Raw genomic sequence first — 17,396 nt, 5'->3', positions numbered from 1 at the left:
ATAGATTCAGATTCTAAATTCTTCGAATCAATTTCCATTCTTTATATATAAAAAAAAAAATATTGTCATATCGCCACGCGGTTAAAGAAGGCGCTTCCTAGAAATATACAAATAGGTTTTTGGGGAAATATTAACGTAAACTTTGCACCCGTCTGGACCGATAATTAAAAAAGAAAAATGTATTTCCGTGTCACTCCGAGCTCAAGGAACCGACCTGGTCTCTGCAGAAGAAAGGTCCAGGTTGACGAAGGCAGACTTGACACATCGAGTCTTCCAGGTACGGGTCGATCTGGACCTGAGGGGGGGGGGGGGGGGGGGGGGAGGGGGGGGGGGACTCAGCATTTTATTTTTACACCTTGGTTGCTGATGAAGCAAATCTTTTTTTTATTACTCTGAAGACGCTGGTGCTTAATAAACAAGGTTTGTGCTGCATAAGGTGTTTGAGTCAAGAACTCATCAGGTTTGTCCCTTCGGGGCCACTGTAGAAACGAGCTAAGTAGATATACACATAATTCTCATTTACAGGTGATTATACACTTAATATATTACAATCAAGTAGGTTTTATTTCTGCAAACAGACCCCTTAAATGACACTGTTCCTTTAAATGACACAAAACGGAGCCTCTTCTCACCTTCTTTGTAAACTTGGGGGTTTTGATCTCCACGAACGCGGCGCACACGGCCTTCAGGTAACTGCGCTGGTTGTTAAACGTGACGCGTCCAGAGCCTGAAGACAAAAGAGCGGGTCAGAGAAACCGTTTCCCGCGCTGTACTTTTTAAAAACAACTGTTCTCCTCGAGGGAACCCTCCTCACCGATGGGGTACTTGTGCTTGTCCGTGTCGATGCCGGCGTACATGACGCCCCCGAACAGGTCGTTCATGATGCTGGCGAGCGCCTCGGCGTTCAGCATGCCGTGCAGCGCGCCCACGAACACCGTCTTGCTGGGGTCCAGGCGCTGAGCCGGGCAGCGCACGTAGTTGCTGTCGGAGATCACCCAGGGGATCACCTGCACCTGAGGGTGGGGGGGGAACGGGGTGCGTGAGCAGGAACGATTTCAAGTCAAGGAACCAGCAGATTAAATTACTTTATTTAAAACCATTTAAAGAGTAAACTACTAAAATACTCTGGTACAAGTTAAAGGTTAAAAAAGGTCAGCAGGTTACTGAAGTATAATCAGAAAAACCATGTTAAAAAAAAAAAAAAGAAAGTACTCAAGGAAATTTTAATTATTTTCTCTTGTGCATTAATGTGAAAGTAGGATTTTTACTGATTTTGTTTGACGAGTTAAGACTTCAACTAATAATTCAGATCCTCAGTTGGAACCATTAAATGTTGATAAAATCGACTTTTAATCAAAGTAATACTTAAATAATCTATTCAGCTGCACTTTAATATTTAACTAGCGGGCAGTAACTTTGACAGAAAGCATTTATATATATATATATATATATATATATATATATATATATATTAAATTGTCAAGAATAAAGCAAAAAAAGTAATATTTCTATCTGAAATGTGGAGTAGAAATGTAAAAATTCACGCCGTACAGAGATATATTTGGGGGGTAAATCCAAGTGTACATGTAGACAGAAAAGTCACTTTTATTTGTTATTTTCCGGGTTTATAATCCACAATGAAGCCTGAACTCACGTCCTTGCAGCGCATCCTGCGGCTGGACATCTTGAAGTAGTACTCCCGGTTGTCTTCGGGGTGAAACGGGTCCTGGGAGCAGGCGTGCAGCAACGCCCGCACAGACTTCTCGTTCTCGAACACCAGATAGACGTAACCTAGGAAACAGAAAACGCTTATTTTGCATCGATTGTCGTTTAAGCTAAAAATAAAAGGTTATGATTTTCAGAGTTTCCCCAAAAAAACGACGTCCTCAAATGTCTCGTTTTTACATCAATAAAGAAACTAGAAAAAAAAAAAAATCACATTTAAGAAGCTGGACTAAAAATACTCAAACCCATTTATTATTAAGATAATTTAATATTTGACTACTAAGTTATGCGGTGCAGCCCAATTTAAGATATCAAAAACGTAGCCCTGAAGGGAAAATTCTGATTAACTACTGTAAAGAAATATTTCTTTCAAAATAAAATACACTTCTTAGGTAATACGTTTGCTTTAAAAACAGCTGACAATCAAGTTTTAAAAACGTAATCTAACTGAACATAATTAACCATTTTGTTCAGTCGAATCTTTTTTCTTCTTCTTTCCAATCAAGCAAAAATATGAAACGACAATAAATTGCATCCGCACAACTGGCAGGCTCATGGCTGCCTGATCCATCAGTAATAAAAAAAGAGTCTCAAATGATGAACACAGGAAACACAAAGCAGTCCAAGAGAGTTAAAAATACCAGAAATGCAAAATTCATAAATCCGACATTTATTAAACATCTATTGCATCTCCCACCACCGACCACCATGTTTTACGCTTCATTTAAAGTGTTTTAAGCTTCATTTAAAGCCACTCTCTGGAGGCCAACAGCCACTCACCCATCATGCCACGTGCTCACCCCCCAAGTGCCACCCTAGAAACCGTGAGGGGTAATTTAAAAAGGAAGTAGCCTACCAGCTCGTCGTTACCTTTAGCCACATTACCTTTGGGGGGACAGCGGGGGTGCTTCCCATCCTTACCGGGCCACTCCACCGTCAGGGGGCCGTAGCCACTGAAGGTGTTGATCAGGCCGGCTGAAATGAAGCACAACTGGCATTTAATGACTATGTATGTAATAATAAATATATATATATTTATATAAAAAATATATAAATGTATATATATATATATATATATATAAATGTATATATAAATGTATATATATATTTATATAAAAAATATATATAAATAAATGTATATATATATATATATATATATAAATTTATATATATATATATATAAATTTATATATATATATATAAATTTATATATATATAAATTTATATATATAAATTTATATATATATATAAATTTATATATATATATATATATATAAATTTGTATATATATATATAAATTTGTATATATAAATTTGTATATATATATATATATATAAATTTGTATATATATATATATATATAAATTTGTATATATATATATATATATAAATTTGTATATATATATATATATATAAATTTGTATATATATATATATATATAAATTTGTATATATATATATAAATTTGTATATATAAATTTGTATATATATATATATATATAAATTTGTATATATATATATATATATAAATTTGTATATATATATATATATATATATAAATTTGTATATATATATATAAAAATTTATATATATATATATAAATTTATATATATATAAATAAATTTATATATATATAAATAAATTTATATATATATATATAAATTTATATATAAATTTATATATATATATAAATATTTATATATAAATTTATATATATATAAATATATATATATATAAATATATATATATATATATATTTTAATTATAATACATAAAATATATATAATATAAATATAATAAAATAAACATACAAATTTAGGATTTCTATTTGACATTAGGTAGAATTTCTGCCACACTACAATAAAATGAAAGGATGTTCACTTTCTAATAACCTTTTAAAGTTTAAACAAATGTTTTTTTTTTATATTTCTGTACATAAAGAGATTTTACTTCCTGTAAACTTGAAGTAGACACTAAAGTTTTAAAATTACTTTCAAAGTGACGAAACATTTTTAATAATTACATTTTATTTAAAAGTATAATTTCCCAATTCCGGTCAAGAGCAGAAATATGGCACTTAAGTACCGAATCCGAGGGTTATGAGTCGCACCAAGACTGCAAAGCCTCCATTCCTCCCAGCTTCACACTTCCCATCCTCCTTCACAATAAAAGCCCGGGACAATAATCCACATCTGTTAACCTTTTTAATATAAAAAAAATGGCTAAAATGCCTTTATTGTGGCTCTCGTGCACAACAATCTTAAACGAGTTACCTTCCGTGATGTCCCAGGGAACGCCCCCGAGGAAGACCTTGCAGGAGTACAGCGGGTCCTTGTTGTTCCTGGGGGGCAGCTGACCGCTCCAGGTGAACGTGGCCTCGTTCACCGCTGACGAGGACGCAAGAAATAAATTAAAAAGAGAGATCCCCGATAACGTTGTCTGTGCCAGATACCAATTGCCGATCGATTATCCATATTGGCAAACATGGATCACTTTATTTTTATTATAGCAGCTACAAGGACCCACACGAGTGAGTGTAAACGCGTGTGCTTTTACTTTGTAATAGTCATCTATAGTGTGTTTTGATTGGGAAATAAGAGATAGCATTTTATATTAATGAACAAATTAAAGTTTTAATGCGTTATAAGCTGCTTAGCCCATAATTCATCTTTTTATTTTGCTGTGAAAACATCCAACAACTGTATTTATTAAAAGTTTATCACCAACAACTACATTTTACAAGATTACGCTTGAACGCAGCACAACAACGTTATAATTTACCTTCACTGAACGCACAACAAGGTCACTAATGATTTTTATTTTACGTACCTGCAGCCTGTCGGTGCAGACGAGCCTCCCTCTCGATACTGAACGTGTCGTCCGATTGGTCGAGCATCTCCGAGCCGGGCCAGGGGGAGGCGCTGCGCCAGCGCCGGGAGATGGTGGAGGTGGGGCTGGCGCTGGAGGGCGGCGTCATGGACGAGCTGGAGTCCTGCGGGTCCAGACGGGAGCCCAGTCGCAGCAGATCCTTCTGCATGCTGGAGGCCAGGTACGGCAGCGGGGGGGAGATACGCAGAGTCGACTGCGGAGAAAGAAACATGAACACGTGTTGGAGATGCATCTTTAATTAAATAAGTAGAAGGAAAACTATGTTTTCTATTCAAATGCAACACTGACATTAAATCTGCTCAGAAAACAACGAGATGACTATGAGAACGAAGAAAGAGAGAACGAAAAGGGAGAGAGGGACAAGGAGAGAGGGACAAGGAGAGAGGATGGAAGGAGAGGAACAAGGAGAGAGAGAGATGATGGAAGAGGAGAGGAACAAGGAGAGAGGGACAAGGAGAGAGAGAGAGGATGGAAGAGGAGAGGAACAAGGAGAGAGGGACAAGGAGAGAGGATGGAAGGAGAGGAACAAGGAGAGAGAGATGATGGAAGAGGAGAGGAACAAGGAGAGAGGGACAAGGAAAGAGAGAGAGGATGGAAGAGGAGAGGAACAAGGAGAGAGGGACAAGGAGAGAGAGAGAGGATGGAAGAGGAGAGGAACAAGGAGAGAGGGACAAGGAGAGAGGATGGAAGAGGAGAGGAACAAGGAGAGAGATGATGGAAGAGGAGAGGAACAAGGAGAGAGGGACAAGGAGAGAGAGAGAGAGAGGATGGAAGAGAGGAACAAGGAGAGAGGGACAAGGAGAGAGAGGATGGAAGAGGAGGAACAAGAAGGAGAGAGGAGGAGAAGATAGATGAGAACAAGAAAGGAACGAGGAGAAGGACAACAACGAGAAAGAGGTAGGAGAACAAGGTAGGAGATCATCAAGGTAGGAGAACAGCCAGGGGAGGAGAACAACAACCAGGGATGAGGACAACAAGGGAGGAGGAGGAGGACAACCATGGAGGAGGAGGAGGACAACCATGGAGGAGGAGGAGGAGGACAACCATGGAGGAGGAGGAGGAGGACAACCATGGAGGAGGAGGAGGAGGACAACCAGGGAGGAGGACAACCAGGGAGGAGGACAACCAGGGAGGAGAACAACAACAACAAGGGAGGAGGACAACAAGGGAGGAGGAGTCTTACCAGCATGTCACAGAGGTGGTCTGAACCGGAGCTGAAGCCGCTGGTCTCAGAGTCCTCCGGGCTGCTGGAGCGAGAGTCCAGGAAGGAGCTGGAGTCCAGGCGGGTCGCCATGCGCGCCATGCTGGGGAACTTCTCCAGGAAGTCGGCCGTCATGCTCATGGACTCGGGGGGCAGGTAGCCGGGGGGCTTCCCCAGGATGCTGCTGAAGGGGCTGTTCAGGATGCCCAGCACTAGAGGGGCATCGAGAGGATTCAGACAGTCGAAAAAAAAAGGTGAAGGTCGGAACTAAATCTAAGAGTCGTTTGGCTCAAAATGTTTGTCAACAACTAAAAAAAAAAGATAAAAGTTACCGTCAGAGTAAATAACCAGAATGTATTTCCCATCCGAGAAGCTTTTTATTCATTAAGTTAAAAATCTGTCAAATAGTTGGCGATTACTTCACCAGTTAACCATTTGGATACATTGTTGCACGTCTGAGGAGGAAAGAAGTCTAATAATAATATTTTTGCATCTTTCTTTAAGGTTCCCACAAGAGCCAAGTGGAAGAAAAGTGGGGTTTGTGTGCTGAATCTCAAGAACATTGATTTGTGGGAACTGAAAGGCTGCAAAGTCAAGTCCCCCCCTCCCTCCCCCCCCCCCCCCACCCCCTCCCTCCTCCCTGAATTTGCATGCAGAGAAGACTTTATGTGCAAGCCGGCTGGTTCACTTTCTTTTTTATCCTCGAAAACACAATCTCGTCTCAGCTACACGCCGAATTCCTTAAAGCATTAAACCAGCCGCTTCCTTCAGATGACAGAAAGTCGAACTGCAACAGTGAACACGAGGCTCTCAGTGTTGAGCTGCAGGCCGCGTTCAGAGCCCCGGTCCCAAACTGGGACAGAGCCGGTCCCAGTTCAGAAAAAAAACTAAATCAAGTCACATCGGGTCAGTTCAGACAGATTAAAAGTACAAATGGGTCGGGGCGAGCGGGGCGAGATGAAGTCTTAATGCGTCTCCGAAGCTCATCGTCATCCACGAACTGGGACCGTTAAGTCTGGTTCTTTTCATGCAGTTTAGAGCAACAGGTATTTCAAATATTCAGAAAATCTGCAGCGAAATAATTAAATAATCTTTGCATGTTTTAACTTCTCTCGTTTACATTAAAAATCAGCTTCAGTGAACAGTGTTTTTTTTTTTAGCGCCTCCTGCTAGAGGTGCAGCAAAGCATAAAAAAAAATATAAAATAAAAAAAAGTGCCACATCATCCTCCCCCGGTGACGCTGCAGTCGGCACGCAGGCTGCCGGTAATAACCGAGCAACGCACATTTCATGACAAACCAGATCACACGAGCTCACAGACATCATGACGTCTGCTGTACCGGTCAAATAAACTCGTGGCGGGGGGAGGGGGGGGGGGGAACAGCCACCTTCAGCTAAACTCCGGGTCATTACGCGGTGGATATTTATTCGGTACTTACTGGAGGGCGAGCTGGTGTGGACCTGGGAGGGGGAGCTGTGTGCGTCCGTGTCCTGGCTGCTCCAGGGTCTGTCCCAGCCGGACAGCCGGAGGGACTGGAGGCCGAGGCCCAGGTCTGCGACGCCCGCCGGGCCCCTGGATGACGGCATCTCCTGGGAGCCGGGTATGATGCCGCCGCCACCGCAGTTGGGGAAGAGCATCCTCCTCCTGCTGCCCACCGCAGCGAGCTCCGACTCTTTTCAATCCCAAGATCCAGTTCGGAGATTCACACAAACAACAAATAAAAAAAAGAGGGGAAGTGTTAAAAAATATAAAATAAAAAGTAGTATCGTTTCAGTCTGCGTTGCATAGAGAAGGTCAGGGAGAAACTCGCGACACCAAATGACTCATTAAAAAATAAAACTTCTCCTCCTCCCCCTCCCTTTTCACCAGCTGACGGGGGAGCTAACCTGCTGCCTCTGTTCCCGGTGCAACTGCCATGCATCGCCGTCCGCATCACTGACTGACCTAGCAGCATGTGACATGGCTGCTGATGCACTCACACACCCCTGCTAATGACATCAGCTCACACACACACACCTCCCCGCCTAACAACTGTAATGAAAAGAATTCCTGTCGTAGCTATTTGCTCGTTGATAGAAGAACCGTCCTCTCTGGTGGGAAGACGGCAGCCACAGCTGCTGCTGACTCCGTCTCGCCTTGTTTCCTGAGCAATCTGACAACGAGGGGAGGGAGGGAGGCTAGGGGGCAGCGCTAAGGCGGCATGGAGGGAGGCGGCATGGGAGCAAATGACTCAGCAAGAAAAAAAAAAGAGAACTCTAGCTCAAAGAGCCATTTAAATAACTAAGTCGGACACACTGATTGTGATAGTCGCGGCGCAGCGAACAGATGGAGCTCTGAACGCTGAGCAGCTGACCGGTCAGATGTTGACGGTTTGCACCGCCGGCTCCTCCCTTCGCCACCAGAGGCTGGAACGCATCCAGCTGCAGCCCTGATTCAGCAGCACGAGCCCAAAAGTTTATCTCCGATGCAAGAGTCACTTCAAAAATTTTTTTTAAAAACTTTCAGTACAAAAAGTGATTTTCTGCAGAGTTTAAAAAAAAAAAAATTGAAATTCTTGCATCATTAAGCGCAAAAAAACCTGCAGACGTAAGCAAATTAATGCAAAGAAGAAAGAAAAACGCCACAAATCTCACTGGAAACCTCTTCAAAGTGCTGCAATGCTGCAGAAACGGCGATGCAGCATGAATCAGCTGCTGGCGAAGGCTTCAGTCTGGAGGAGGAAGTGAACGCAGCTCCTTCCTGGATGGAGGCTTCACCTTGAAACGTTTAAATCTAGAGGGTTTAAAATGTGGCGCTTTGACACAAAAACGGCAGCAGCTACCGACGAGGTCGCGACCTCCGCTTTTGAATTTGATAAGAAAATACTCGTCAAAAAAAAACTATTTAAACTCATATTTATATGTATTTTCAGGCCGATTCAGGCATTTATTTTAAAATGCGAATATTTAAATTAGACAATTAAAATCGACATACAGAAAAAAAATGTTTTCCAACATTTGCGTTTGTTTTATAATTGCAAATGAAATAAGTTGCAGAAATTTGGGATATTTTGCTCCCATAACATGGTTTTCTTACGAGTGGAAAGAAAACCATCCAAAATACACATTCAGATGTTTATTTAACTACTTTTGTCTATTGGAGACTGAAGATTTCTCCCAATGCCTCATTTGCATATTTAAACATAACATTTCATAAAACGTGTAACACAATAACTTTAATTTATACTACATTTATTAATAAAAACTATATATTATGAAGCTTTCTGCAGAGGGGTTTGTTCACGCAGCATTCTGAGCCTCATTTATTAATAAAAACTATATATTATGAAGCTTTCTGCAGAGGGGTTTGTTCACGCAGCATTCTGAGACTCATTTACACACATTTATTAATAAAAACTATATATTATGAAGCTTTATGCAGAGGGGTTTGTTCACGCAGCATTCTGAGACTCATTTATACACATTTTAGTGCTAAAAACAAGGACAAATGTGTTTTTTGTTGTCTTTTGACTACTTTCTGGTTTTTAGAGTGATTAATTTCAATTCTGGAAACTTATGCAAATGAGCACATATTTCATAAAATAATGCCTCATTTGCATATCGAAAACTTGCAATACAAAAAATGGTCTCAAAGTGATGAACCGGGGAAGGTATTGTGTATTGATTGTGTATTGAATGTGTACTATGATCAGTGAGCTGGGGGGGTCAATGAGGACGCATTGATCCAGGGTTTCTAACACACCTGGTGGGTTTTAGACTCCAGCAATGCAACTATTTTACTTGCTTTTGCAGCCAACTCGACCTGCTGCAGGGTGGAGAATACTAAGCAGACGTTACCACACAGCAGGTCTGGCTTTCCCTTGGTGTTGTTGTTGTTGTTGTTGTTGGGTGTGGTGCACACACCGGTGAAATCCAGAGCGTTGCCCAGCATGGTGTTCATCCTGCGGAAGATGTCCGCGTTGCTGCAGGTGGACAGGGCCGGAGACTCGGAGTCCGGGCTGTCCGGCCTGCGGGGATCGTTTCTCTGCAAACACACACACACACACACACACACACACACGCAAAATGAATGCTAAATGAGCGCGAGGAGGTTGTGACACGTGGAGTGGAAACACGACTTTTTCTCGGTCTCGGAAGCTAGCCTTTTGGGGGTAGGAATTAAAAAAAAAAAAATGGAGCCTAAAAGAGACGTCGGAGGTAGTTTCATGACACACACACACACAAACATATACACAAAAAAAGTGCAAAAGATAAAACGTGCACGTGGTTTAAATGAGTGTGTGACTCACCAGAGAAAACGCCATGTTGAGGACTGACAGCTTAAGGGGAAAGTTCCACTAATACCCGCTGGCAGCGACACGAGGTCATATTTAAGAAGAGGCCGCTAGCGGCTAATTAGACTCAATTTAGTGAACGTGTGCTCCGCGAATGGCACGAGGAGGGAGGGGAGGGGGGGGGGGGGTCGCGTGGGGCCTCAACCTTGGTCACGTGACACACATCAGAGCGGCACGCCGCCAGCAGTAGAAAATCACGTGGTTGTATTTTATTTTATTTTTTAAAGAAATATTTAACGTTTATTGTTTTTAATTACTTTAATTAGATTGTTGAAGTATTTAAGATGGATTTAAAAAAATTTAAAAAAGTTTTAGATATATTCTCTGTGGGAAAATATTATCCAAAGTATCAAAACATTTCCTTCGAAATGCATTCTAGGATTTTAATATTAATAAAAATATTATGATGTACAAGTACTAATATAATGTACAAGTCGACCATATTGTTAATAACATGATCTGTATATATATATATATATATATATTTTTAAAGAAATATTTAACGTTTATTGTTTTTAATTACTTCAATTAGACTGTTGAAGTATTTAAGATGGATTAAAAAATGTTTTAAAAAGTTTTATATATATTCTCTGAGGGAAAATACTATCCAAAGTATCCAAATATTTCCTTCGAAATGCATTCTGGGATTTTAATATTAATAAAAAATCTTATGATGTACAAGTACTAATATATTGTACACGTGGACCATATTGTTAATAATATGATTTGTATATATATGTTTGTTTTTTTAAAGAAATATTTAACGTTTATTGTTTTTAATTACTTTAATTAGATTGTTGAAGTATTTAAGATGGATTTTAAAAAATTAAAAAAAGTTTTATATATATTCTCTGAGGGAAAATATTATCCAAAGTTTCAAAATATTTCCTTCGAAATGCATTCTAGGATTTTAATATTAATAAAAATATTATGATGTACAAGTACTAATATAATGTACAAGTCGACCATATTGTTCATAATATGATCTGTATATATATATATATTTTTTTTTTAAAGAAATATTTAACGTTTATTGTTTTTAATTACTTTAATTAGACTGTTGAAGTATTTAAGATGGATTAAAAAAAGTTTTTTAGATATTCTGTGAGTGGACAACTTTTATAGCTTCTTTATTGTAGTACTTCATGAAAGTACTCCCAAGTATCCAAATATTTCCTACATAATGCATTCTGGGATGTGCCCCACAGCATTTAAAACACATATTATGATGTAAAAGTACTAATATAATGTACATCATATTGTTAATAACATGATTTGTATTTTATTTATTTTTTAAGAAATATTTAACGTTTATTGTTTCTAATTAAGTATTTAAGCTGGATTTAAAAAATAAAATGTTAATATATATTCTCTGAGTGGACATCTTTTATAGCTTTTTCATTGTAGTACTTCATGAAAGTACTCCCAAGTATTCTGGGATGTGCCCCATAGCATTTAAAACACATATTATGAAGTACAAGTACTAATATAATGTACACGTGGACCATATTGTTAATAAAATACAAATTATGTGGATTTTATTTTGTATATTTTCTGAATGGATAACATTACATTTGCAGTCTGTTATCATATTATATTTATTTTATTTTATTATGGGGGGAAAACATACTCCAACTTTCCAAATATTTTATGCCCAATGCATTCTGGGATAGCCCCAAATCATTTAAAAATAAACAGAAAGATATATACATGTATTTAAATAGTTACGTGATGTATACTTCTGTTTTTCTGGACCATACTATTATTAAAATATAAAAGCATTTAAACTTTACACACATGTTTTGGATTATATTTGTGAATTCTTATTAATGGACGCCATCTATACCTGCAGTCATATATCACCATTATAATGGGAAAACATTATAATAAATCACTCAAATATTTCCTACAGTATTTAAAACAAATACTATGAAATACAAATACTTCAGTTTTCCTGGACCATATCATTATTATTATTATTAGAATATGATGAATATTTATTTCTGAATATAAAAAAAGGTTGTACTTGGAAAAATATCTAAATGTTTCCTGCCCAATGCATTCTGGGATATGCAGTATTTTAGGGAAATACTATGATACACCACACATCCCTAATTGTTTTTTTCTGTCCAATAGCCTTCATTAAAATATAAAAGTATATTATTAAAACATTTTAAAAGCCATTTGCAACTTGTGTCGTCCGTAAAAAGAAAAGTTTTCCCTCCAATAATCAGACGGAAAATTCACTTTATTCGTTTATTTGAATTAACGGAACATGAAATTGGTGTATTACAGATTCCTAATTGGTTAATTGATCAATCCAGGTGATATGGACTGAATCCTTTAATTAGAGCATTAGCTACAAAGGATGACAACACATTTAATACACAAAAACAAATAAATACATTGAATAAAGATCTCGAGACGCAGGTACAGGTATGACAATAAAGTACATTTTGCTCAAGGGCACTTCAGTGGTGACGATGGGGGAGGGGCCACAAGACGACGTGCAACATTATGAACATAGTGGAAAATCTGCAAGAAATAGACATAAAAAAAGCTCCTACATCACATTTATTAGCTTTTACCAACTTAAAAACAAACATTTTGATCTCAAGTACAACTTTGAGGGACTTTACTTCCATTTCATGCCACTTTAATATGAAGTATTGTACTTTTAACTCAGTCACTTTGCAGAGTCAGATAATTAATACGAAATATAATCAACTAATCAATCAGGAGGTGTTATTATTGTTATGGATTGGATAGAATATAAAGTCTCTCGTCTTCACCCGCTGCAGCACTAGTAACAGAGTACTTATACACAATGGTATTTATACTTTTACTTGATCAGAGTACTTCTTCCAGTCCTTGGAAAGACCTTCAGCAACCTGCATTAAAACATTATAGCAGGAACAATAATGCATAATATGTAAAGTAACATTAGTTAGAATAAAAACACAAAATAACATGAAACATACAGAAGGAACATGGCATCGCAGTGAGAAAGTACACATATAATATTTAATAATAAAAGCATTCAGTAGAAAGACCAAGGAAACTCACCTGTAAAAGAGATAAAGTCAGGATGAGCTTTAATACGCTTTAATAGAAACTTACATAAAGTAGAAAAAGGACTTTAAAGTATCCGGTAAACCGTGAAATGTTAATAAAAGTTTGATGAGATGAGAAGTTATTGATCCACGTGTGAATTTAAGCAGCAGAATCGGTTCAGTGGCGTCAATCAATAATGAAACAAGCTAATAAAAATGATCTAATAGGCAATAAAATTATTAAAATTATAAAATAGTTTGATAATGTCTCGCCGGTTCCACTTTAAACAGATTATATTGATTAATATTGATGTTAAATGACAAACATGATGCCAGTACATTTACTTTATTGATACATTACGTCTTAAGTCTTTTCTTTTGATGACACTTTCCACTTCTCCGACAATATATTGTGTATATATACAATATATATATATATATATATACAATATATTGTATATAAATATATTGTATATATATAATATATATACAATATATTGTATATATATCTATATTATATAGATATATATTGGAAATATTGAGCTTTATACTTCTCTCTAGTTATCTGACAGCTTTAGTATACTTTACAAAATAATATTTTATAGGAAGAGTTTTTAAACTATGATGAGTTGTTATAAATTTAAAGTGCAGTTGAAACAACTCATTGATAATCATTTAAAGTAATTTTTAATACAAAAAAAACATTTCATGGCTTCACAAATGTGAGATTTTGCTACTTTTGCTTTTATTTAATATTTATTTGGTACACCATTTCTGATTATTTTCAATTTTCTTTTTTACAAACAAACAATTAATGGTGAAAATATTCTGCAATTTAATCCATAATCAAAATAATCATTAGTTGCCTCCAGCTCAACCAACAACAACCCTGCGTTTACATTGATGCCAGAGTAATAAAGTAATAATACTCTCAGTAATATGATATATAATAGTTAAACATCCATCCATCCATCCATCCATTATCACCTGCTTATCCGGGGTCGGGTCGCGGTGGCAGCAGGTTCAGCAGGCCGACCCAGGCTTCCCTCTCACCCGCAACACTTTCCAGCTCATTCTGGGGGATCCCGAGGCGTTCCAAGGCCAGCCGGGAGATATAATCCCTCCAGCGTGTCCTCGGTCTTCCCCGGGGCCTCCTACCAGTTGGACGTGCCCGGAAAACCTCTAATGAGAGGCGTCCAGGAGGCATCCTGACTAGATACCCAAACCACCTCAGCTGACTCCTTTGGACACGAAGGAGCAGCGACTCGACTCCGAGCTCCCCCCTGATGTCCGAGCTCCTTACCCTATCTCTAAGGCTAAGCCCGGCCACCCTATGGAGGAAGCTCATTTCGGCCGCTTGTATCCGAGATCTCGTTCTTTCGGTCACGACCCAGAGTTCGTGACCATAGGTGAGGGTTGGAACGTAGACCGACCAGTAAATGGAGAGCTTTGCCTTCCGGCTCAGCTCCCTCTTCACCAAGACGGACCGATACAGCGCCTGTTTTACTGCTGCAGCCGCACCGATCCGCCTGTCGATCTCCCGCTCCACCTTACCCTCACTCGTGAACAAGACCCCGAGATACTTGAACTCCCTCGCTTGGTGTAGGCAGTTTGCCCCCACCTGGAGGGAGCAATCCGCCGGTTTCCGGCAGAGCACCATGGCCTCAGATTTGGAGGTGCTAACTCTCATCCCTGCCGCTTCGCACTCGGCTGCAAAACGCCCCAGTAAATGCTGGAGGTCACGGTCCGAGGAGGCAAACAGGACCACATCATCCGCGAACAGCAGAGAGACGATCCCGAGACTCCCGAACCGGATCCTCTCCGCCCCCTGGCTGCGCCTAGATATCCTGTCCATGAAGGTCACAGGACCGGTGATAAAGGGCAGCCCTGGCGGAGGCCAACACCCACCGGGAACGTGTCTGACTTACTACCGAGGATACGAACACAGCTCCTACTGCAGGCGTACAGAGACCGGATGGCCCGTGCCAACGGGTCCGGCACCCCATACTCCCGCAGCACCCCCCACAAAAAACCCAGAGGGACCCGGTCGAAAGCCTTCTCCAGGTCTACAAAGCACATGTAAACTGGTTGGGCAAACTCCCAGTAATCTTGCGAGGGTAAAGAGCTGGTCCACGACCGGGACGGAATCCGCACTGTTCGTCTTGAATCCGAGGTTCGACAAGCGGTCGGAGCCTCCTCTCCAGCACCCTGGGATAAGCTTTTCCCGGGAGGCTGAGCAGTGTGATACCACGATAGTTCGAGCACACTCTCCGGTCCCCCTTCTTGAAGATGGGAGCCACCACCCCGGTCTGCCAGTCCATGGGCACTGTTCCCGACCCCCATGCGACACTGAAAAGGCGTGTCAACCAAGACAGCCCAACAATGTCCAGTGCTTTCAGCATCTCAGGGCGGATCTCATCCACCCCTGGCGCCTTGCCACCAAAGGAGCTTTTTGACTACCTTAGCGACCTCTGCCAGGGATATGGGTGAAACCACCCCAAAGTCTTCCGGCGCTGCCCCTCTCCTTCTTCAGGAGACCCCTGGGCCAGCCAGGCCCGAAAGGCCTCCTTTGACGGCTTCCCTCACCCCCGGTGTCCACCACCGGGTTCTCAGGTTGCCGCCACGACAGGCACCGATAGCCCCGAGCAGCCGCGTCCACAATAGAGGCTTTGAACAAGGTCCACTCGGATTCCATGTCCCCAGCCTCCCTCGGGATTTGTGAGAAGTTCTTCTGGAGGTGGGAGTTGAAGACCTCCCGGACAGGATCCTCTGCCAGACGTTCCCAGTTCACCCTCACTACACGTTTGGGCTTGCCAGGTCTTTCTAGCCGAGTCCCCCGCCATCTGATCCAACTCACCACCAGGTGGTGATCAGTTGACAGCTCTGCTCCTCTCTTCACCCGAGTGTCCAAGACATACGGCCGCAGATCAGATGATACGATTACAAAGTCGATCAGTGATCTCCGGCCTAAGGTGTTCTGGTACCAGGTACACTTATGAGCCACCTTATGTTCGAACATGGTGTTCGTTATGGACAAACTGTGGCTAGCACAGAAGTCCAACAACAAAACACCATTCGGGTTCAGATCGGGCAAGCCGTTCCTCCCAATCACGCCCCGCCAGGTTTCTCTGTCATTGCCCACGTGAGCGTTGAAGTCTCCCAGGAGAACTATGGAGTCGGCAGGCGGCGCCCTTTCCAGGACCCCTCCCACCGACTCCAAGAAGGCCGGATACTCCGAAATGCTGTTCGGTGCATAAGCACAAACAACAGTCAGAGCCTTACTCCCTGCAACCCGTAGGCGCCCGGGCCCCATGGGCGAAAGCCCGGCCACCAGACGCTCGCCGACGAGCTCCCCTCCTGGGTCTGGCTCCGGGAGGGTGCCCTGGTTTCCCTTGTCCGGGCAATGTAGCTTCAGACCGTGGGCTGCTATTCATCAGGGTTTTTTGAGTAGTTAAACAGTCATTTTTTATTTTAATTAAGCAGCCAGCTTCTCTCTGGTTATGTGGATGTTTGGCCAGAAGAGGGCGACAAAGCCCTTCAGTAAAACCTCCAGGCCTCCATCCACCCGGCTGCTATTAAGAAATAATACGTTTTTTAAATTTTTTAGAACTTATTTTAATTTTTAGCAATTAGTTTTTTGCAGTGGAACAGATAGATTTTTTTATTTGATATTTAGAGTGTTGTCAATGTTAATAAAAATAATAATACATCAGATTTATAAAGTTCTCACATATGCTTTACAAACGATAGGATAAAATAAAACAATATATATATAAATAAATATAAAAAATAATAGATATAATAAATATATATATCTAATAGAATACAAGATTAGTAGTTGACTAATAGGTATGGACTAGGAAATAAAAAACATGGGAGGGAGAGGTCAGTCTGAAGACCTGGTTTTTGAGGGTCTTTCTGAATGACGTGGTGTACAAATGTACAGTATATCTAATGTACAATTATGTGTATTTATATATATATACACGTATATCTGACTGAAGTCAGTTTGAAATACAAGAAATGCATTTCTTTTTAATCTCAAACCTATCACATCTCTATATTTGATATAATATATAATAAAATTATATAATATATTTAAAAATATATATTATATATAAAAATATATATAAATGTTTGAGGATTTTCCTGCCCATCCGACCAGAACCTTCTTCTTGAGACGATATCCTGTTTTT

The 17,396-nt window shown here is 40.1% G+C and overlaps 1 protein-coding gene across 1 annotated transcript in view; it reads right to left on the bottom strand.

Annotated features, from left to right (window-relative positions):
• The window catches only part of cpeb1b (cytoplasmic polyadenylation element binding protein 1b), an 11,098-nt gene extending 948 nt beyond the window's left edge, over positions 1 to 10,150 (bottom strand). Inside the window, exons 1-11 of the mRNA XM_034527020.1 lie at positions 10,103 to 10,150; positions 9,656 to 9,837; positions 7,253 to 7,452; positions 5,796 to 6,025; positions 4,553 to 4,805; positions 3,997 to 4,110; positions 2,611 to 2,700; positions 1,655 to 1,791; positions 815 to 1,013; positions 633 to 727; positions 215 to 295 (exon numbers count right to left, since the gene is read on the bottom strand). Coding sequence (XP_034382911.1) covers positions 215 to 295; positions 633 to 727; positions 815 to 1,013; positions 1,655 to 1,791; positions 2,611 to 2,700; positions 3,997 to 4,110; positions 4,553 to 4,805; positions 5,796 to 6,025; positions 7,253 to 7,452; positions 9,656 to 9,837; positions 10,103 to 10,117 — 1,596 coding nt within the window. The 5' untranslated portion in view covers positions 10,118 to 10,150. The remainder of the gene's footprint in view (positions 1 to 214; positions 296 to 632; positions 728 to 814; positions 1,014 to 1,654; positions 1,792 to 2,610; positions 2,701 to 3,996; positions 4,111 to 4,552; positions 4,806 to 5,795; positions 6,026 to 7,252; positions 7,453 to 9,655; positions 9,838 to 10,102) is intronic.
• Positions 10,151 to 17,396: the final 7,246 nt, after the last annotated feature.

The sequence above is a fragment of the Cyclopterus lumpus genome, chromosome 3 (assembly GCF_009769545.1).
Source record: "Cyclopterus lumpus isolate fCycLum1 chromosome 3, fCycLum1.pri, whole genome shotgun sequence".
NCBI classification, from domain to species: domain Eukaryota; kingdom Metazoa; phylum Chordata; class Actinopteri; order Perciformes; family Cyclopteridae; genus Cyclopterus; species Cyclopterus lumpus.
This window is presented reverse-complemented; position numbering and strand designations above follow the sequence as displayed.